This window comes from Battus philenor, unplaced genomic scaffold, assembly GCF_028537555.1.
Source record: "Battus philenor isolate CCGP_79_NKW_IND1 unplaced genomic scaffold, ilBatPhil1.0.hap1 SCAF_3, whole genome shotgun sequence".
NCBI classification, from domain to species: domain Eukaryota; kingdom Metazoa; phylum Arthropoda; class Insecta; order Lepidoptera; family Papilionidae; genus Battus; species Battus philenor.
The window spans coordinates 14,403,113-14,425,517 of NW_027181693.1; the positions used below are offsets into that span (position 1 = coordinate 14,403,113).

General features: G+C 34.7%; 1 protein-coding gene across 1 annotated transcript; it reads right to left on the reverse strand.

Annotated features, from left to right (window-relative positions):
- Positions 1-5,122: 5,122 nt before the first annotated feature.
- Positions 5,123-22,326, reverse strand: LOC137926874 (neurogenic protein big brain-like). The gene is made up of 4 exons (XM_068770607.1): positions 22,123-22,326; positions 12,056-12,399; positions 6,052-6,263; positions 5,123-5,570 (listed from the first exon to the last, which is right to left on the reverse strand). The coding sequence occupies exons 1-4, from the start codon at positions 22,192-22,194 to the stop codon at positions 5,365-5,367; spliced, it is 834 nt and encodes a 277-aa protein (XP_068626708.1). The 5' UTR covers positions 22,195-22,326; the 3' UTR covers positions 5,123-5,364.
- Positions 22,327-22,405: the final 79 nt, after the last annotated feature.

A 22,405-nucleotide genomic window follows, 5' to 3' on the forward strand; every position in this document is an offset into this window, starting at 1 on the left:
CGATTGTAGGAAGATCAGACTTGGGATTTCAATTATGTTTATGTGAACATAGACGGTAATTTTTTTATAAATGATTCGTTAATTACGAACCGAACTGTGCCTAAACGCAAATGTTTAGTAGTCAAGATGTTGTATATCATGTGTTCATCATCTGCGTGGATATGCTTTTTATCTATATATACTTGATTGTATTAATTTGCTTTAAATTTCTATTACTTACTTTTTTCCTTAGATCTCGTCAGACGTATTAGTACGAAAGTAAATTATTTTTTAAAACACATTTATTATTACTTTCCGCCCGTCAGTATTCTGAATTTGATTTAGTATATATATTTTTAATTACGTAAGGAATGGAGAAGTTCTCAAGGTTCGTGGAAGGGGAGCGACATCGTGTTGTGGCAGCGGATTTTAAAAATAAAATCCGAGTGATCGAATAAGAGCACCTTCACACGACGTTCCCCTTACGTGCAATGAATGTTGTTTGTAATACTAATGTTGTAGGAGTTTAGGTGAAAGAAATACTTAAGACTGGGTAATATGTATTTATTTGAAAAACACGGAACGGGGAGCAATATGGCGATGTTTTTTTTTTTGCTGTCACGTATTGTGATTACACATTGAACCAAATGTTTATGATATAATCAGAATTAACCCAAAAGCACGGCGTAATTGTTGTTTTTCTTCATAATGTATTTATTAGTGGTTAAATAATTTTGTTTATTTGCTTTTATACTTTAAATTATCTATTTATAAAAGCAGGAATTTTGAAAGCGGTCATTGTTGTTTAGTGCAATCGAACCAAATGAACTTTGTACCCAGCGGTTAAGTAACATTGCAATCTAATTATAAGAAAAACAGCATTGAGCACAAAATAAAGATATTTATTTACACGTGTATGAATTATTATCTATGTTGATTTATATGTAAGTTAGGCATAGCCAGACCGGTCGCCGACGCGTGTGATTTTGTGCTGTATCATAATGTGATAAGGTGCATATTGCTTTGTCTTGATACACTGCCGAGGTACGTTCCGAATTTTATTTTTAATCAAGTGTGTTAATGTCGTTTGTACTGAGATGCGTCGAATTTTTACAAAATTTTGTACGCGACAATTCAAAGTCGATTCAATTCTTATGTTCTCTTGCATGTACGCAACGTGCTTTAGCTTCGTCAATAGTAAATATTGTTTATGGTAATTTAAAATTAGCATAATATTCCGAATAATAAAAGCATTTTAAATATGTTGTGTTTTTTTTACTGACCCCTCTGTTCATGAAATACAGTTTGATGTCGATGGAAATTATATTTCTATTGACATCACCACGTGCTAAGGTTAAATTTATTTATTCAAAAACAAACAGCTATACAAATTGGAAAAATTAAGTGGTAGTGTAGGCCTCTTATCGCACAGAATAGATGGCTGAAGGTCTGTGTCTGTGTATTGAAAATGTATGGGAGCTGCCCATGTTCAGCAGTGAACGCCTTACGGTTGAAGTGATGATCAACAGCTAACATACATCTTAAAAATTAATAAACCAGAAACTAGTAGCTAGGTTAAAGGTTTCACATTTATGGTTTCATTATTATTTAATATGTATGAGTAAAATAATTAAATACACATATAAGAGTACCTTGCAAAGAAATAGAGAATTTCCAACTATCGTACTGTAATAACACTTGTATTGGATTTTAGTAAATGCTTGTTATACACCATGAATAGTGTCTTATTAGATGTTTTTGGTAGGAATTCGATGATATCTAATTTCTTTACGTAGGGTCCCAAAATCGTAAATCCTAAAATTTCTGATAAACAAACGTAATGTTTAGATACTTAATGTTATTTCTGATAAACAAATGTAATGTTTAGATACTGGAATTATAGTTTGCACTGACAAGCCTCTGAGAGGCAGAGTAACCTTTCGAGAGATTGTGGATGCGAACCCTTGTGGAAACGCAATGGGAATTCATAGATATGATATATCACTCAATGATCATAGTCGATCACCTTCATGTTCATAAATAACCCAGTTTATGTTAATTTGGAAACGATTGTACCAACTGTCGAAACCCTTGTGATGACAATTTACAAGTGAATTTTTTTAAATAAACGCTTTCGTTACCAGGGCCGGAGTTAGCCGGCATCCCTTTGCCGTTTCTTATATTGCATTGTTATTGAATTGTTTCCTCTTAGGGCGCAATTATTGAATATGCCTTCAGTCGAAAACAATTCTTTGTTCAGTGGCGTCACTTCAGCAGAACGGACTGTGGTAAGGAATGTGTTAAAAAGAAAATTAGATGAATTATTAAAAAACGTGTAGAACTGTTTCAAAATGTATTTAGTTCATTTTTAAGTATTGTTACATTTATTTTTATTTAATACAAATTAAAGCTTACAATAAATACAATTCTTAGTACAATGTTGTATTTATACATTACAATTTCAAAATTGGAAAATTATTTACACCGATACAAAATTTGTTAATGATCTTTATTTAACATATATAATAAGGTCAACTTTAAGATTCCTTTGACACTCGAGTAGAGAGACCCCTATGTGACAATTTACTTCCACTGTTTTGCTTCAGACATTAAAAAATGACGTGTGGGAACCTTAATGGAATACTGACTTAATTAAAAAAAAAAACATTTTTTGTAAACGCACAAGATCTTACTATTAGGACTCATCGTATTTATTGTTACGTTGAAATGAATGCACTTATCCCTCCTATAACACGGTATATTAGTCCCGCAACATAAGAAAATGCGTTGTGCGAGCATTCTCATATGACGCGCACATATGATTCCGTGTTATGCTCTAAGTCCAAGTAAATCACGACTTCTTATAGGAGAATTAAGTCGTGTATTGAGGAAAAATTATGCTATTAAAGAATATGCTTTTTTTAAATTTAATATTGGGATATTTTAAATTAAAAAAATACAAATTTAACTAAAAATATAGTTAATCGAAATAAAAATAGTACAGAATTATAAATGTGGGAAATTTGAAACGTGTGATAGAAGTCACGGTAGATGGCGTTAACGACAAGCCTCGTTTCGTATTTCATTAAACATGCAATGTTTTATCTATTGGCAAGAATAACACAAATTTATAATGTGATATTTTAATGTATAAAAATTGATTTAAATTATAGCAGTTTTTCTCATTCGTTGTGCATTATATTCTCTGAAAAATTGTCGTACTATCGAAATATATTGTTGGAATAACTTTATGATTCTTTTACATAAAAATTTTCATCTATGGAATAAAATCTTTTAAAAATATTAGCGGCCAAGACAAAGGAGTTTCTTAATGATGAACAGAAAGCCAGAAAAAGAGAAAATGAGTTCGAAATCAATCAATATTTTGAGTTTAAATTAACATCTTCACTAACGAGAGGAACTTATTTTACATTTGCTTAGATATTAAATTTAGTCTTTTACATTATAATTATTCTAGTGTTTTATTATCATAAGATAAAAGTCTATGGCACATGAATTGTTACACATGTTAAGTATTTATAGACAAAACATTTTATCGCTACTGGCAACACCTATTTTATAATAACCGTAGTAAAAAATTAAAGGGCAAACTCTAACTCTATTAAACCGATTTATTATTGAATAAAATGTTTTTATTTACATTTATAAACACGAGAAACGTTGTTATATAAAATCTAGCATTTACAAATATTACGAATGGTTTTTCCATATTTATATTTTTTTTACCACAATTAAAATTTTTGGTAAGCAAAAATTTTATATATTAACAGTTTCGATATGGTAACACCTCCTAGTGAGTGGATTTTGTCTATCTACATCTACGTAGAATGTATAATATTACGCACATATAAACAGTGTACATTTTTAAGTGTTATACAAGTTGTATAATTTATGTTTCAAATTCACTAATCTATCACTTTGGCAATTGTCGTATAAAACATGCTTATTATTTAACCATATCATTATAATAACCGTAACAATTTTTTATAAAGTACGTGGATATTTTAAATTTTTACATGTTTAGCTAATGTTGATGTATCTGTAGTTATTTTAACCTTTTGGGCACTATATACATATATGCGTTTGGGGAAATCATCGCTGTTATGCGTTTTTCAAAGTTGTATGGACTAAAGGCGAGAATATTGAGTCTCTACGCTTTTGTAAAAATATCAGAGGGGCACACATTACTAATTTGCTTTTCTCGAGTAATATTCAACCTCTAATAAAGTCATAGGATAATATCCGAAAACCAGAAATCCCATTTTACATTATTATGTTTCATCAAATATATTTGTTACTTGTTAAATACTGAACGTCTTAAAATTAATCTAATTATTTCATTGGAATTACATGTTATGTGTTTGAAGTAATGCTGCTAATTTAGGCTTTGTGCAGTTTCATCGAAATTGTTACCGCGGAAACGGGAGGTCCACGGACAAAAAATTTACTCTACCCCAATTACATTGAAGACGCACGCACGAAGAGGGACTATACCCGTGTAGGTGTGTAGTAAATGAGGTGTAGTGTAAGCTATGCGAAGCGAGGACTACTAGGCGATCGGAAGCGACACGGGGCTCTCCTGGCCGCCCTCGCTTGAACGCGTGCTAGGCGGGCGCAGCCACCGTGTCATGAGTGTTCAGTGCATCGTGCCCGGCAGGGGCTTGATGTGGGGCGAATGTCCTGGCGTCGATTCGTTGGAATATTGTCTTGTAAATTGTTAAGAATTTACAACACAAACATTTATACTAAACAATTTTAATACTAAAAAAACCTTATTTTAACCTAATGTATAAAGATAACTACAATTTAATATTTGCACCTTCAATTCAATGTAGTATAAGTATTCCGTCTCCAGTGACCGTGAGTCGGTTCAGTTTGTACTGCGAGCATATAGAGCCCAAAAGGTATCTTTAAAAAAGTAATATTGAATGAAAAGGAATGATTGCGAGAAGTCGTTGGAAGTGGGCAGATCAAGGCCGGTCAACGTAGCGATCTTTGAGGGAAGCCTTTGCCTTGCAGAGTACGTCTATCGGACTTTATAATGATGATGCAAGAAGTGATATGATAGCAACAAGTAACCACAATTGTGGTGTGAGTGTTCACGTTATTAACACTTACAATTGTAAGTGTTAATAACGTGAACACTTGTTCATCGTTATCATCATCTCGACTGGAGTTTTACTCGTAGGTCCGCCTAGTGGAAGGCTTACCCACGCTACTTCTAACGTTTGGTCGCCCCACGAGAACCTGATTACCATCACTGATTCACTAAATCACTTGGACTAAGTTAATGACGTCACAATTGACCGCACAAATCGTTCAGACGTCGAAAAGCAGCGCAATATTGTGCTGCGAGGCGCGTCGCTAGTAGTGGTCAGGCGGGTGCGGGGCGCGGAATGTGCGCGCGTGTGCGTGAGCATGGGCGGCGTGGTTGGCGTGGGCAGCATGGTTCGCGTGCGTTAGCGTGCCGTGCGGCGCATAGCTGCCATATGCGCTGTCCTCGGACGACAGCGGCCCGCGTCGCGTGCCCGAGCTGTACACCGACTCACGTCGCTCTTGAACTGCAGCTCCTGTAGATTAATCATAAATTTTTGACCTCATATGTATTAAGTAAAGGTTTAAATTTATATGTGTTAAACCTGATCTGAACAATAAATTTATAAATACATAAGAATGAAGTTTTCAAGTTTTTTGCTGACAAATGAACTATACATTCACCCTTTTAAAGTTTTTCACCTAAAAAATTTCACCTGTATATCAAACACAAACCATTTTCGATCTTATATGTAAGACAGGAAAGCTTAAATGTATATTTTGAAACCAGTATCTTGGTTTCATTTAATAGATATTATAATAATTAATGTATTGCATTTAACAGCCCTCGGATACGAATCACCCTGACGTTTCGCACGGGTGTACAGTCAAAGAGATTATAGATAATATATCAATTGTTGAGTCGCAACTCGTCTCGGTATGCTGAGTGTGCTATTAGCATTGTGCGAGCTGCGTAAATATGTTTGGTGGTCAAAGAACTCATCCATGTATACTGACCGGCCGGACCGGGTCTGACGCCGTTGGGTGCGGTGCCGTAGTTAGGGTCTCGCTGTGCGTTGTGTGCGTTTTGGTTGAGTGCGAGCGCATGCGCAGCGGGTCGCAGTAGCAGCGACTGCGCAGCCCCCAGCGCCCCTCCGCCACCAGCCGTGCCCCCGCCTGCACCGCCTCCAGCGCCTGCACCGCTGCTCTTACTGTACACGGACTGTGACCTGTATAAATATCAATTAACGTTAGTGATGAGATTGTCACACCAGACCAGAATAATTAAAAGTCAAGACGAACTTCGACAGCCTGTGTAACAGAACTCTTCATATTATACCGGAAGGTGCATAAATACCTATGTAACTGTCAATGCGTGGTCATCGAAGTCCCAAGATAACTTAGTCATCATATCAGCCGATAGATGGCCGCTGCACGGCATAAGCCTCTCTAAGATCGCCACGATGACCGGTCTTAGGACTTCCCGCGAGCTTTACCATGAAGTCCAGAATCTCCCAGCGTAGGGCCCAAACCCCTCAGGGGGCATTTTGGTCGTTAAGGGGGGCAATTCAAAAATAGACTCGACACGCATTTAACGCTTTGCTTTAATATAAAAATATATATGTTGAATAGGAGTCATGATATTTTTAAGATGATGTGTAGTACAAAAAAGGTTTTTAAGATGGTGTGTAGTACAAAAAATGTTTGGAAACATCGATTTTGTCGCTCCACCTAGTTACTCGGGATACTTTCAGCTCCATCAGACATCGGTTACACGAGCAACCAAGTAGATATTGATATATTGGTCAAAACAATACGTCAAGCACACCACATTTGTCGTAGATTTTTTAAATTCATTACCTCGCGAATTCCGGATTCGCAATCTCTGAATCTTACTAAGCTGTTAAAGCCAGAAAGGCTAACATCGCCCATCACCATAGAATATATTCAATATAAGCATTCCGTATAGTGTTCAGCATGGAATAATCATGCGGTTTACTCCACAAAACATTGTTTCATTCAATTTAAGATAGAGAACCTCTTTCATTGATATATGCAAACGTTAAGCATTAAAAAAACCTTAGTATCGCAAGTCAAAATCCATCGCCGAAAGCACCAAGCAAAGCAAATTGTTTTTGAATCTTCAAACCTTGGTCGGGTTACACAGAAATGAGGATGCTAAACGCATAAAGATTAATAGAGCATAGAATATTCGCTTACACGACATAAAACCTGACTGGAAATCCGGTACGTAACGGCCAATCCTAAGTTCACGAAAACGCCATCGAGTTTAGTTAATCTAATATGCAAACGGCTCATATCGATATAGTGTTCGATATCGTATCGATAAGTTCAATCTGACTTTAGTATCAAATTTTGTGTATCAAAAATTTCAAGTATTCTTCTCAGTGCGTCCACATGTGGTCACTATATAAAATACTAAGAGAATAAAAAAATATATAAATAAATAAACCGAATGGCCATAAAAACAAGTTACTATCAAATATTTTAAATTAAAACATTTCACTGTATACAGTCTTCGCTAGCTGGGCAGGTCAGGTGGCGAAGTTGGCTGATAACAGCTGCGGTACCAGAACGAGAGGCAGACTTAACTTGTCAGATGGGTTGACGAGATCATGGCTACGGCATGTCACGGGTGGCTCCAAGTTGCCAAGATAGAGAAAAAGGGAAAGTTTTGGAGTAGGCTTTTACCATGCGAAGTCCATACAAACTTAGTATAAAATATTCAAAACTATTATTTAAAATAACTGATTTTTAGACACTTGTATGGAATGAAATAAAGCTTTATTATAATTATTATTTACAGTCTTCGATAAATTCAAAATGAGTTTTCTGATAAAGTCGCGATAAATTGTGTTAATTTTATTTCAGTGGATTTATTCTCGGTGAGGGAAGGGAAATTTTCAGCTAATGATCACTATTTCCGGCCGTGTAAATTCAGGTCGCAGGTCGACGGCTTGTCGCCAACTGAAATTTATACCCCATATCGAAATAACTTTTGTTCGAGTTTTTTTTAAATATAGAGTTTTTGAACATTCAGTTTTGTTCTATCTTTAACAATAACATACTCGTAATTCGCGTATAAATAATCTGGCCTAAATATTCTACGGCACTTGATAATTGCAATCCTAAATGCAATATAGCGACTGTTGTCAACATTACAAAAGTAATGTTATAATATGTTTCACTATAAATCAGGTTGTGATAATTATTTATTCCATAACGCATTAAATTGACACGCACTCGCACACATTCCATGCACATTTTTGCCATAAAAATTGACAATAATCAAAGCCAAGCAAAAAATATCTCGTTATGGAACACGAATAAAAATAACATATAATCATATTACTAGTAACTCTAAAGTGTTGTTCTAAAGTGGTTGTACTAAACGCAAAACTCATGACAGCTTGTTCAATTCTTTTCTTAAATTTTCGTTAGAATATAAACGACAAGGTTCTTAAGTAAGACAAAAACGAAGAATATGTAGTAAAAACCAAATTTAAAAAATAATATCTGTCCCTCATTTCACGTCAATCAAAACCAAGAAATAGCGTCATAGGGTGTAATCAAACAAAAAACATCGTATATCACATTATTACAAAAGTCTTGTAGTGTGCGAAGTAGATAACTTACACTACTACGAACGTAAGTAATAGTTAATTATTTATCAAGGTACTGAGTTAATAAATAAAATAATCACTAATATGTAATTTTTTTTTATTAAACTGCGACAGGCCAATAATCTGATCATACGTCGTCTGTTAAGGCAGTTGGTTTATTATTTCGGCACGGTTCTCTAACCTTCAGGCTGGTACAGACATTTACATTCAGGGCGTGGATGCTTTGGTAAGTACCACATAAGTAGAAAATACTCTATCATGTCCCAGCATTGTGGTAGCAAAGAGGATAGGGCTCACCATACGCTTGAGGATTGCATGGCTTTGTTTGAGCTATGCCGAGAACTCACTCACGAGATATTGTGGGGAATGACCGCTCGTTGTCAGGCTTCATTATGGTGATGGTACAGAACGAGCGGTCACTGGTATAACCTTCTGTGAAATACTAATGTCGAGAGAGAGAGAGAAAACATCTGAGCTCCACAGCCGCTGTGGGAGTTCTGGATGTCGGAGCGGTTTATACCGCGCCCTTCTCCAACCCTTATATCAAGGCGTCGAATATGGGGTGATCCGCCACATGTTTGTCCTGGGCCTATAGTAGCGCTCGAGTTAGATCTCGGATGCTTATGATAACGGTTTGGGGAATGCAGCTCTATCCTAAGGAGTTGAGGCCGCCGTCATTGATACTACGGTAGTATGTGAAGGTATCGAAAAAGACCGTGGGGTTTGTAGAAGTCTGTCGCAGCAGAAGGTTTGAAATTCATAATTTCCTCATAAGAAATAATAGTTTGTTTATCATAAGAAATATTGCATTAAATACTGACTATCATACCATTCGTGACAATTACTTGCGGTATCGTTGAGGCAAATTTATTTTCACTTTTATTTTTTATTATATATTTAATCTTTTTGATTTGTTATTTAAATATATAATTATTTTTAACAATATTATATTTGTTTTTGGTTTGTTTTGTGTTTCTATATTGTATTCCTGATGGTTTCTATCTTGTACACTGTCTCGGACAAAGAGTAACACCCATGTCGGTTGTTGTACGGGAAATAGTAATTAATTACTTTTTTTCTTTGCACAAGTGCTTTGTTATCGTTGTGAAAGCTTTTAAGGGGGTGAATATATAGCTCATTTGATGTAAATTAATGTATGGTACTTCCTATCCGAAATCAATGTTAACTTTTAGATTATATAGAAAAAAAAAGCGTTTTAAAATTTGTATTACTACGTATTAAAACTTATTATTATTTACTGTCTCTATACACTTTGTACTGTCAGAAGTAAGAAGTCAAATAAGGTAATGATAATATAGTATGAAAAAGTGTTTTCAAAATTCGTTTTATTAATCGATATCAAAATGAAGTATTGTTCATATTTCAGAGTGATCATTTTATATAACTTTTACTCCTATATCCATTCAATCTGTTTTACCAACCCAAAACCGTCTGGGTTCTCATATGCGAAGTATAATCCAGTAGACGCTAACTGAGCAGAATAGTGCTAGGTGCACACCGAGAGCCAAATATACGCGTGTCTAATTAAGCAGTAAGGTCTGCCCGTCGTTTAATCAATGCGGGCTGCTGAGGCACGTGTGTGCCGCTGCCCTAATTGGATCTTTTGCTCCTTCACACCTCCGCATTATTTGGACCCCGGCAACTTAATCAACTGACGTAGACAATGTTTTAATTTTGTGTTCCGAAATTCTTTTCGTTACCTACCGGTCTATAGTAACATGTTATTACGTTACATATATTAATTGAATTTAATTACTGGTTTAATATATATGGTGAATAATAAGATTGTAAGTTCATACTTGTGCATATACAGGATGGTTGGTTACAAGTGTAAAATGTTTAAACGGGTGAATGTATAGCTCATTTGTCAGTGAAAAGCATTCATGCTTTTACACCCATTTTCAATCATCCTGTGTAATAGTGATCACTTTGAAATATGTTAAATTATTCTATTTTTATTGGAATATGATAGATAACTTCTGATAGTACAAATTTATATGGAAAAATAGTAAACAATAGTTAATTTTAATGTGTATTAATAATTTGAATTTTGAAAAGGCCTTTTCTTACTATATTATTATTAAGTTATTTATTATTTTTGAAATCATTGATTTTATACAGGATGTGCCGTGCCATACATCAATTGACAATAAATTAGCTGTATATCAGCGTTTTTTAAAGATTTTAGACCAATAATCAATAGACTTGTATAGAATTCAACCAGGAAGGTTCTAATAAAAAGAGAAGAAACGAAAAATTTGGTAGACGAATAGTGAAATCAAGAATTATCTTTTACCATACATACGTTAGATTTCAAAAAAATTCTCCCTAGTTGTCAGAATATTGATAATAATAAAATAAATAAGACTTGTTAGGTTTATCTTACACCTGACTTCAATTTGATTTCAATAACTTTTCACAATACGAAGTCTATCCGGGGAGCTTGTTATACAAAAGTTTGGACGTATATATCGACTTTTGATGTTTCTCTGTAATTGAACTTTTTTATCGTGCAAATAAGTGTTATATCTTCCCAGGAACAATTTTACGCTTACGAAAAATTTTGTACTTTAAAAGCCTTCTCATGTTTTTGAAATATAAAATTTCACTACCTTATTGGTATGTGAAAAGCGTGTTGATCATGTTGACTAGTCACTAAGCTAGTTATGTAGCTTTGATGTAATTAAAAAAGAGAGAATATGTTGTCTTTCACAACCTAATTACGTTTCACTTTATAACTTGATCGTGATTCGTTCATTTTAATTTAAAGAATTAAATTTTTATATAATAACGATACTTAGTGTAAATATTTTAATTTGTTTATGCTACGCTTAATTACGACTTATTCATAAAGAAAAATATTGGTTTAATCTCTAACATAATTTTATCTTGACTTTGAATTACTTTTTGTTGTTTTAACAGATCGTATATGTTCTGATCGATCATTGATAGTGAAGATAGGATGTTACGGAGTTAGAATTTATTTAGACAAACGTTTATTATCCCGCGCTAACCTTATAGAGAATTAGCTACTCACACTCAGCTCGAAATAACTGTAAATTAATTTAATAATAATTAAGCTAAAGAATGTATTAGATATTTTACACGATTTCTTTAATAGAAATTCTATACTTAATTTGATATATAAATAAAAGCAATGAAATTCCTTAAATACTTGAGCCCTTGTTTACTTATAGTAAATAGCTTAAAGTAAAACCTTTATTCGATCCGCCACACACACCTGCAAATGGCAACGTGCAAATAGCATTTGTCAATGACAGAAGCGAATCCATTATCTATAAAGCTACGTAAGCCACAACACCAATAGTTACGTGTGAGACGTCGGCCCCTCAGACCTGTGGAGCGCGTGTCTCGCGGGCGGCGGCGAGCGGCAATACATGGACTTGGTGCCGGAGTAGAGCGGTTCCGCGTTGTCCGGGCGGGGCGCCGCGGCCGAGCAGTAGGTGGGCGCGTGCCGGTAGTGGTGCCCGGGGAACGCGGCCTTGTCCAGCTCGTCCAGGTCGCGCGGCGATGAAGCCCGAGAGTTGCTGTTGGCACGCGGCCGCCGCTCGCTCCACTCGTACAGCAGCGCGCACGCCACGCCGCCCCCCAGTCCACCCACCCAGCACACCCAGTGGCTCTCCCACCGCGACAGCACGAACGAAGGGCCCAGCGACCGCGCCGGGTTCAATGATGGCATCTGAAATAATACGTACACATTATTATTATTATAAAGTTTAGAATGGCGTACAAATTTCAAATTTTAATTACTTCACATCAATGCTACGTAACTTTTTTACTAAAACTGCATAAATTTGTGGCAACAAAATGGCTGGATATCTCCGAACATCTAATGAGTATTAAGCAGTTGTAAACGAAATGTTTAGACGGGTATTATTGACGAGTGACTGCTGAAGTTGGGATTCCTTCGGGAAGGCACTTGCCCTTCTCTCTAGTCACTCCATGGCCGAAGCGATCTAAGAGCTCGGCAGCCTCCCACTCCGGTGAAATAGTAGTATCAACGGCCTGAGCTAAGGCTCCTTTGGGAGTTCTCGAGCTTCGTTAACTTAAAAGAGAACTTAAGTTAGACGCCCTCTGCGTACTGTCACCTCGAACCCGCAGAAACAACGAATAATGCTTCGGCAGCAGTGAAAGTGCGATCTCAACAAAAAATTGTCGAAAACAGATGTCGCGTCGAAGAGCCATTCCATTTGCCACTTTGGAGCGCAGATATAACGCTATTGGATTTTTTCTCTCACTGTACTTCAAGAGCCGCGTTATCGTCAATAAATCGACTACGATTGACCAGTTCAAAAACAACATTCGCGAAGAAATGTTCATTTAGTGCTATACGGGCAAGTTTTCACGAATTCACGGTCTAGACTCCTGAAGTGTGTACGTTTAGATGCCCCACGCTTCGGCGATACTATTTTTAAAAATCAAAATTGCTATGTGTTCACAATATTATCTTCTCTTCTAACCTTTGTAGTTTTTTTTTCTATGAATCACTCTGTATTATACAATATGGTAGTGGTACCAGTAAATATCTATCATATCAACATTTCTTAAATGTTTATATTACGACATTATTTCCTACAGTTATAATTCACTTAATAGGTTTGCTATAATAGAGTAATTTACAATATGGTTACCACAATACTTTGTATCGTATAAACCGAATGTATAAGTGATTTTTTTTATTTTTATTTTTTTGTTCATGTACAATAACATCTGAACACGTGTTTATTTATTTACAAGCAACTTCCTTATCGTCATAAACATCGTACATTCGTCACGAGGCAGGTAAAGCATCACGTCGATTATTCCAATGCGAACTATTCAAAAGCTGTCCGATTGAACAATGCCTTCAATGCCGCACAATACTATTCCAGTATCAAGCGATACCCGCTCTCATGCTTAAACGCTTAAGGGCTATAATTAATGGCACAGGTTGAGAGCTTCGAGCAATTTTTACCTTTTAAAGGGAACGGAAACGAGCGCGATTCGAAAAAAGAGTTCTCCGTTGAAAGAGTCCGTGCAATTACTCCCGTCTCAGTACGGACACGCAACAAACGTGGCCCAACCGCCGCTTCATCTGCAATCTTATACATATCAGCTCGATCTGTGACGTTTTTTTTTAAATTTTGTATTATCATACACAGGATGATTGATAATAAGTGTAAAAGCTTTCAAGGATTCAACGTACAACAACTTTATATCACACTGTAAGTGATCACTCTAAAATATGCTACATTATTTTTTTTCTATTAAAATGCGACTGGCTAATAATAACTTCGCGCTAGTACAAAGTCTGCTGGTACACATATTAAACAATAATTATTTTTAACACGTTGCAATTCAAATTTTGAAATCGGTTTTTTTACTATAATATTATCATTACGTTTTTTATTGCTTCAAAAATCGATGTTTTTTGGTTAGGGTGCACGATACATTACCTGACAATAAATGCTACATCTAATAAATAAAATTCTCGTGTCACGGTGTTCAAACTTGAACTCCTCCGAAACGGCTTGACCGATTTTTACCAAATTTTACATGCGTATTCAGTATGTCTGAGAATCGGCTACTATCTATTTTCCATACCCCTAAGTGATAAGGGTGGTCCTCCTCTAAATTTTATTTTTAATTTTTTAGACAATTTTTTTGGTTTTTATTTTATTATGATACAGCATACAAAAATACATACAAACCTAAATTTTCACCCCTCTACGATCAACCCTTATCTTACATTTGTTAATTAAAAACTTTAATTTTTTTGCAAAACAACGTTTGCGGGATCAGCTAGTTATTTATATAAATTTTATTAACACATTCACCCTTTTAAGGCTTTTACACCTGTAACCAATCTAACTCTATATATTTCTCTAGGCGTTTGAAGAGTGTGCAAGAAATGTTGATCTACAAGTTCGTCCAGTTTTCTGGGATGTGTTGTAAACTATTGGTATGCATGCGACAGGTGCATTTTTATCTAGGTTGATGTAAAATGATACATAATTTCTTGTTTCAAAATAACGGATCCGGATCACGTGGTCCATGGAATACGTTAAAGTTTAATTTATGTAAAATATTTGGGACATCAATATCGTTATAAAATAATTTATGCAGAAATTTAAGATCCAACCTCTAGCGTAGAGCGGCTTCTATTTAAAGAAAACTAATTTGTCTGTGAACAATTTATCATAAATAACAAATATTTGGCTATGAACTGGACAACGCGGCGACGAGATCTGACATCAATGTTTACATTAATATTCCTTACAATTTTATTTTGACCTGGCTTATATTGCTGTCCATGTGGCATTTGCACATTCCAGAGCAGTTCGAGAGAGCAGAGAACACACACTCTCTTAGCATAAAAACTTTTTAGGGGTAGCGAAACTCGTAGGAGGAATTTCGACTCGAGTCGTAACATCCTACAGTTTTACCGGATTGGTAGACCGTAAACCTTTTAGATCGTTTCCGCTCTGTGGAGTGATTAGGTGCAAAGGCCCACTTTCAGAGGACGTCAGCTTGGGCAGTCACGTCGATAATATCCGTTTAGCATTCCGTCTGAAGGGCGCCTAAGAAGGTCAAATCTCGACTAGGTCGATTTACATTACTACTATTTCGAAAAGTATTAGCGCTAGAAGTAGTGCATTGTAGGCTACGGGCGCAAGCGGTTAGCCGGCCGCAAATGTCACTAGATGTTTATAATTTTTTTGAGTAAAACTATTTTGTTTAGAATTCATTACATTATACATCAATATTTGTTTATAACCTAATCTAATGATTTTGATATCATGTTACATTTTTTACTAATATACCTCTCTTAACTAAAAGGATTTAATCTGTTTCAGTTCTTTTTAAATATCCAATTAATATCTCTTATTTTACAAAATACGATTTTTAAAAAATTAAGGTTTAAGAAAAAATTGAAAACGTTTTTAACTGTGTTTAGAATAATTTCAGAAAATAACGCATAGGCCAAACACATATTTCCTTTATGATAGAAATTTGGAGGAATTACATAGTGTATTAGAATGGTTGAAATATTTTTAAAATGATTAGCCGGTCTGGACACAAAACCGACGGCTGTTGGGCTCCAAAGGTTCTTGGCGACCACAAGCCGGTAGACGAGGCGTGGGTTGGCCCCCACTGGGAGGATCTGTGATAGTCAAGATCGAGGGAAAACATCTTGGCGACCTATGGGAGACGCCTATCTTGTAATAGTTATCCTAGTTTACAATATCGTTGTTAGTATTGTCTAGTTGCCAAGTCAAGCTCCAGCAAGGGAAGAAAGTCAGATAGAATAAATCATTTTTCATTTGAGCTACGTAATGTCTGGTAATTAAGACGAGGACAATGCGCCATTGTTGATAGGGCGAAGTCTCTGTGGGGCCGAGACGTTGCCGCGGGCTTCAACACTACGGAGGAGTATATATAATGATGTAACCTTATTTCTCGTAATGATGGCACCGTTGAAAAGGTAAAGTGAAAGTAACCGCATTTCATACAGATTGGATGACGAAAAAAAATTAAAGTGCCTTTTTAATATTAAGATATAAATCAATTGTGTACAGCACAGTAGAAGCAAGATATTAAATATTAAGTAATGCGGATTTTTAATACAAAGTCTTTGAGCTTTGTTTACAATTTGTGGGAAGCAAACCAAAGAGTAAATTTCAATTCCAATTTTTCTAGCTCTCAACTAAATAAGTGTATATTTGGTTACATTGCATATGAAGAAGTACAATTATTTTCAAACTCTAAAAAGTTCTAGGAGCTTCCAGAACATTAATGTACGGAAATATTTCATATTGCAACTAAATTGGTATGGAGAGATAAAGAGAGTCTTCCGTTTTGGCGGGAGTTTTAGTTCGCAGATATTATAAACAGAAATCGTAAGTATTTTAAATTTTTACTAAGATACGTGATTTTCGTCATGTAAAATTTTTATTTATTGAATAATGTAGATTTAATTTCACAATTTTTTGCCTACATATTTTCCATTTATCGAATAAAAAGAGCCGTATGCCCTGTCTACCAAAAATATTCCGTAAGGGTATTATATTAAGTTTTCACACGAATACATTTTTCTTAAAAATACGGGTTATTGAAATATATATATAATATAAACAAGAGCCCCACATCCTGAGAAACATATAACACGAACGTTTTCGTCTTGTGCTAAAGAAAAAGAACCAAAAGATGAGATAATTAATCGCGTAACACAAATGTTTCTTACGATGCCATATTGAGGCTAATTTTGTCGGGAATTTAGGTTATTACCCCATTACAGGAAACACACGCAATCAATTTCCACGAAATGTTACTGTCAAGCTATCTAATGAATATATGCCATATGATATAATGTTAAATAATTTATATGTTAGATAAAACTTTAAGCTGATTTATGGCTTAGAGAGTTTATTTTCTTCTTTCTATTTGTGCAGGGAATTGTATACAAAATATCACTTCTCATAATCAATAATATGTACATTGAGATAAAAACTTGTAAGGTATGTTTCGTTTATCAATTCATACTATTTCCGCGTATAAGATAAGGACCCGTATTCTCTCTACTGTAACCAAAATTCTGCTAACTCGATTTATACAGTGATAAAATGAGCAGAGGTAGTGATAGAAGACAGACTTCCGATGTCGCTGGTTTGATTCCTGAGATACAATCTTATATAATTATTACTTTGTGTATGAATTATCTAGGATTGCCACTGCTTAAAAACAAGACTCCAGAGGATAGGCAGCTGCCTCGTCTGCTCAACATAATACCATACTGCAAACACCCATTCGCCTGCAAAGCGTGACGATTAACCTCTCATAGATATCTTTTGGAAAGGTCAATGCCTTGCAGCGGGCGTCTATGGACTGAAACGTAACGAAATGTCTTATACATTTTAAAAACTTTTAAGTTAAACTTTTTTTTGATACCCATATTGTGGTGGTTGTGGAAAAATATGTGCCTAGTCCGCAATATTGGAACGGCGTCCATCTTTATTTTTAAATTTTGACATAATCATCGTGTTTTACTAGTGTAGCCTTTTCATTTGATACCCATATTGAGGGGGTTAAGGAAAAATACGTAATCCGCCATTTTGTATCGGCGGCATCTTGGATTTATAATGTTATTGATTTTATTATATTGTATTGTCATCTAAATTATTTAATTTGTACACATTTGTGTGTACCAAATTTCAGATCAATCTGACAACGGGAAGGTGCTTAAATTTCAATTTCTAATTTTGATTCAAATAAATTCCGTACGGGTCGAACTAAATAAAACCGTTTAAAAATGTCAGACACAAGTATAAAAAATAAAGTTTATTTATAAAGAAACACAGACATTGTATTCTTTATATTAATAAACACTAGATAGAGAAACAAAAAGAAAATCTTTTGCATTATTAATATTTTAATAATACCCGCAGTCACGTCGAGTACGCTATAGATGTATGCATATGACATTAAGCTGTTTCACACTGGCTGAATATTAACACGGGGCTCAATATTTATTCGTAAAAGCAAAGCTTGTGAACCACAGATGTTCCCTAAGATATTTAACTGAAACATTGAAAAACTTCCACAAAAACATGATATTTAACGATACATATTAAAGTAAATGTGTGTTATATATTTAAGTTATCCAGGTATCATTTGAATGTTTTTTTTTTAATAACTATATGGATGAATGGACAAAGACGCTTACTTTTGTAGTATTCTATTAGATATTATATTTCTTTCTCTGGTATTATATGATTTCAGATAAACCACACTTGATTTATATGCAAAAATAAATTGTTAAAATCTCAAAGAAACATTGTTATATTTCTTTTTTAGTTAATTGCTCGAAACTTAAACTTTTTCAATCTCATGTCTCTTTTTATTTCCTTGGTATTTATGAATACAAATGTGCTGAAGAGTAGATAGTATATATAGTATGTAGATACATAAGTTCCAAAAAAGTTAATCTAAAAGATTTTTTTAAGAACAGTAAAACACTCCTTGCTCTGTAGGGATGGCTGGTATATATGAATAGGTTATACAGCGTCAGTTATAAAATTGATAACTTCCTTAAAATATATAAAAACCAGTGTTTAGAATAAGAAATCAATATGGAATAAAAATTGTACACATTTGCCCACATTTCAATTTTAAAAAAAAAAAGTGTAAATGTTACGTAAGTTCGCGAAGGAATCTCTGTAGACATCGGAGTTTTTTTATTACACATGGCGCTTTGTTCGGCGTATGGACAGATGCGAAGGAGAAAAAAAAAACAAGCGAGCATCTGCCCGGTGTGGACTCAAACAAAACGCAGGTAGCGATCCCAACCGACCATGCGCCTCTATTATCCTCAAGGAATCATGGCAGGATCCCTTTTAAATATTTTGCTGGCATTCTAGTCGGGATAATTTTACGGTCTATAAAGATAGTTTTACACATTCCGCTCGCATATGCGATCTATTACGGGTCGGATGCGGTTTTCAATTTCATTCGCTAATGTCACAAGCGTTTGAATCGATAAAATGTATACACGTTACCGATAAAATCGGTGAAATAGTGCGGACACTAAGAATTAATTTATCTTTTTTTATCGAACGCACATATTTTACACAAAACTAGATGAACTTTCATAAAACTGAACAGAATTATGTGTACTCTACTTTCAATGTGTTTATTCGATTTTATGAAAAAAATATATTAGCATTTTCCTTTATTTGGATAGGCAATCAATTTAATGATTATAAATAAATAGAATATACAGAATGATCAGTTTCAGGTGTAAAAGCTTTATGGGAGTCAATGTATACCTCGCTTATCCAGAAAAAGCTTTAAAGCTGTCTGTGATCACTTTGGAGTATGTTATATTAATTAATTTTTTCAATGAAATGCTTAAAACAAAAAATTCTAGACAACCAAGTCTGCAGAGACAAATAGTAAATAATAATTAATTTTAATATGTAGTCATTCGAATTTTTAATTCACTTTTTCTTACTATATTTTTTCGTTATTTTTTATCTGTGAAACCATTGATTTCTGGATAGGGTGTACCACACAATAATTTAAACCAAATGAGTTATAGATTCACCCATTTAAAACTGATAATTGATAATCCATATATGCAAAATGAATTCCGGTTTGTATTGATTTTAATACAATCCATATTTATCTGGTCTCGTCTTATAATTTTTATGTAAAATTAATGTTTATTGTCTGTTTACATTGGACACAAAAATGTAATTTAAATCTTATTTCTTAATTTTGTCAGTAACTAATTTGAAGTTTAAAAACGTCTGTAGATTTAGTTGTCCTTCAATAGAGAGGAATATCCATACAATTGACAGGGTACAGTCGTATCATAAAGTCTTTACTGTTCGTATAGCCGAGAGTTAGACCGTACTTAGGTACAAAGGTAGGCAATATGCCAACACAGCCTCCCTAGAGAAGGTCGTAAAATACTCGGGACGGTCTGCGCCTAATTTATCGGCTGGACCCGCATAAAGACCGGTTGTTAGCCCCGATAAACCTCCGCTGATTAGAATTCATCTATTTATTTATTTTTACTATCAATTGTATCAACAGAAAAATAAATCAGACGGTCATTCAGTGATGGGTTATTACATATTGATATCGTTGTTTCATTTCGTAGACGCTCACTGCAAGGCATCTTAAAGATATCTATGGGAATTTATGATAATCGGCACGCTCGGCAGGGGGATTGGCGATCGCATTGTGGTATTATGGTACGCAGGGAACGCTGCCGTCCATCCTCTGGGAACTTCTTTGTGACCAGTGATAATCCTATATAATTAATGCACGTGAGTGAATTATATAAGATTGAACTCAAGAATCGAACCCGCGACCTATGATCAAATTAAAATACATATAATATATTACTTATGTTATCATGCATATAATAAAATATATTTGTTTTTTATTACTTACCTTCGAAATCTTTGGTCTTCAGATCAAATAGAAATTGCTTATATAAATATTTTAAATTATTTCATGAATTTTCAAAAATTATGTAGTAACTTATAGTAGGCATTTGATTTGATACGTCGAATACTGGAGAAAAGTCTTACTAAGATCGGTTGAGTTCGGTTAAAATAGCTTGTTTTTATCGCACAGCGATTCGCCAATTATTTACAAGACCTAGCCTAGTCTAATAACTGACACTCGTTTTCAAAGTGCCAATTTAAATGCCGGGGTATGTAAGAAGTAATTAAACTCTTGGATATCAGAAATTATACTCTACTTTTTAAGTAAGGTAGTTCTTTAAAGACATATCTACCCGCATACAATTTGCAAAGATTAGATTCGCGATGTCTTAGAGCGTGCGTCTGTTTCTCGAATTTTGTTCAGAGATTTATCCGAAAAATTATTATATTATTTTTAATGTCATATTATTGCTACTTATGAAATTATATTAAGTACATGTATGAAAATATCAAATATAAATCCAGAATCAAAAACAAATTATTTGTACCTAGATTCAACTTCATCGAGTCAGATAAATCTTTCCAAGGACGATGTATACGCTTTAACAAATATAAAAAATTCAAAAAGGTTTCATTGTCAGATTTAAAAAAAAATCTACGCTGTAAAAGATTGTTGTATTAAATTAAATTATATAATGGAATTATGTTTAAATATATATATATATATATATATATATATATATATTTAAACATAATTCATTAATAGGGATATATATATATATATATATATATATATATATATATATATATTTATATCCCTGCTGTGTTTCTTTCGTCTATTTTTCTCAAGTCTTAGCTATTTTATCAGGACGGTTCGTAGATTTAATTTGTCATCAACAAGAGATGTTATCCATCGTATGTTGAATATAAATTATTTAAATTTGGAAGGAATGAATGAAGTCGTTATAGTTTTAGTGGATCGACGACGTAGATAACGTCGCGGGGCGTCGCTTGATACGGGCAGCGCAAGAGATGCCATCGTGGCGACTTTAGTGCGAGGTCTGTCTTGCAGTGAGTATCATCTGTTTATATGATAACTAGCTGATCCCGCAAACGTTGTTTTGCAAAAAAAATATTTTTAATTTACAATTTAAAAATAAGAGTTGATCGTAGAGGGGTGAAAATTTAGGGTTGTATGTATTTTTGTATGTTGTATCATAAAAAAATAAAAACCAAAAATTTCGTCAAAAAAAATTAAAAAAACATTTTAAGGTTGAACAACCCTTATCACTTAGGGGTATGAAAAATAGATAGTAGCCGATTCTCAGACCTACTAAATACGCATATAAAATTTGGTAAAAATCTGTCAAGGAGGAGTTCAAGTTCAAACACCGTGACACGAGAATTTTATATATTAGATGATGGATGTAGACGTTAATGTCTATGTTAAAGATTAAAGTACTTACGGAGACAAAGCTGGCGGCACAGTAAGCGGCCCCGAGCAAAGCAGGTGCGGAGCCAGTCCAGCGGCGCTCCATGGCGGCGAAGTGCGCGGCTGCCACCAGCCCCGACAGCACTAGCTCCGTGCCCAGCCGCTCCCACGCCGCTGCACCACCTCCAGGTAACGACGCCGCCAAGCTACCAGCGTACCCCGGCACACTCACCCTGTACACGAACAAATTTACTTATTAGCCTAATCCAGTTATTTTTTTTCGTCACTTCCGCTCAAGTGGCATTTGCAGATTCCGT

What these genes read in the sequence shown, in the direction of transcription:
- LOC137926874 (XM_068770607.1), bottom strand. Translation starts at nt 22,194, where the DNA reads ATGGAGCGCCGCTGGACTGGCTCCGCACCTGCTTTGCTCGGGGCCGCT. An exon ending in GTGCCGCCAGCTTTGTCTCC is followed by an intron (nt 12,400 to 22,122) that starts GTAAGTACTTTA and finishes GTATTATTTCAG; the next exon opens with ATGCCATCATTGAACCCGGC. An exon ending in CGTCAGACCCGGTCCGGCCG is followed by an intron (nt 5,571 to 6,051) that starts GTCAGTATACAT and finishes ATTAATCTACAG; the next exon opens with GAGCTGCAGTTCAAGAGCGA.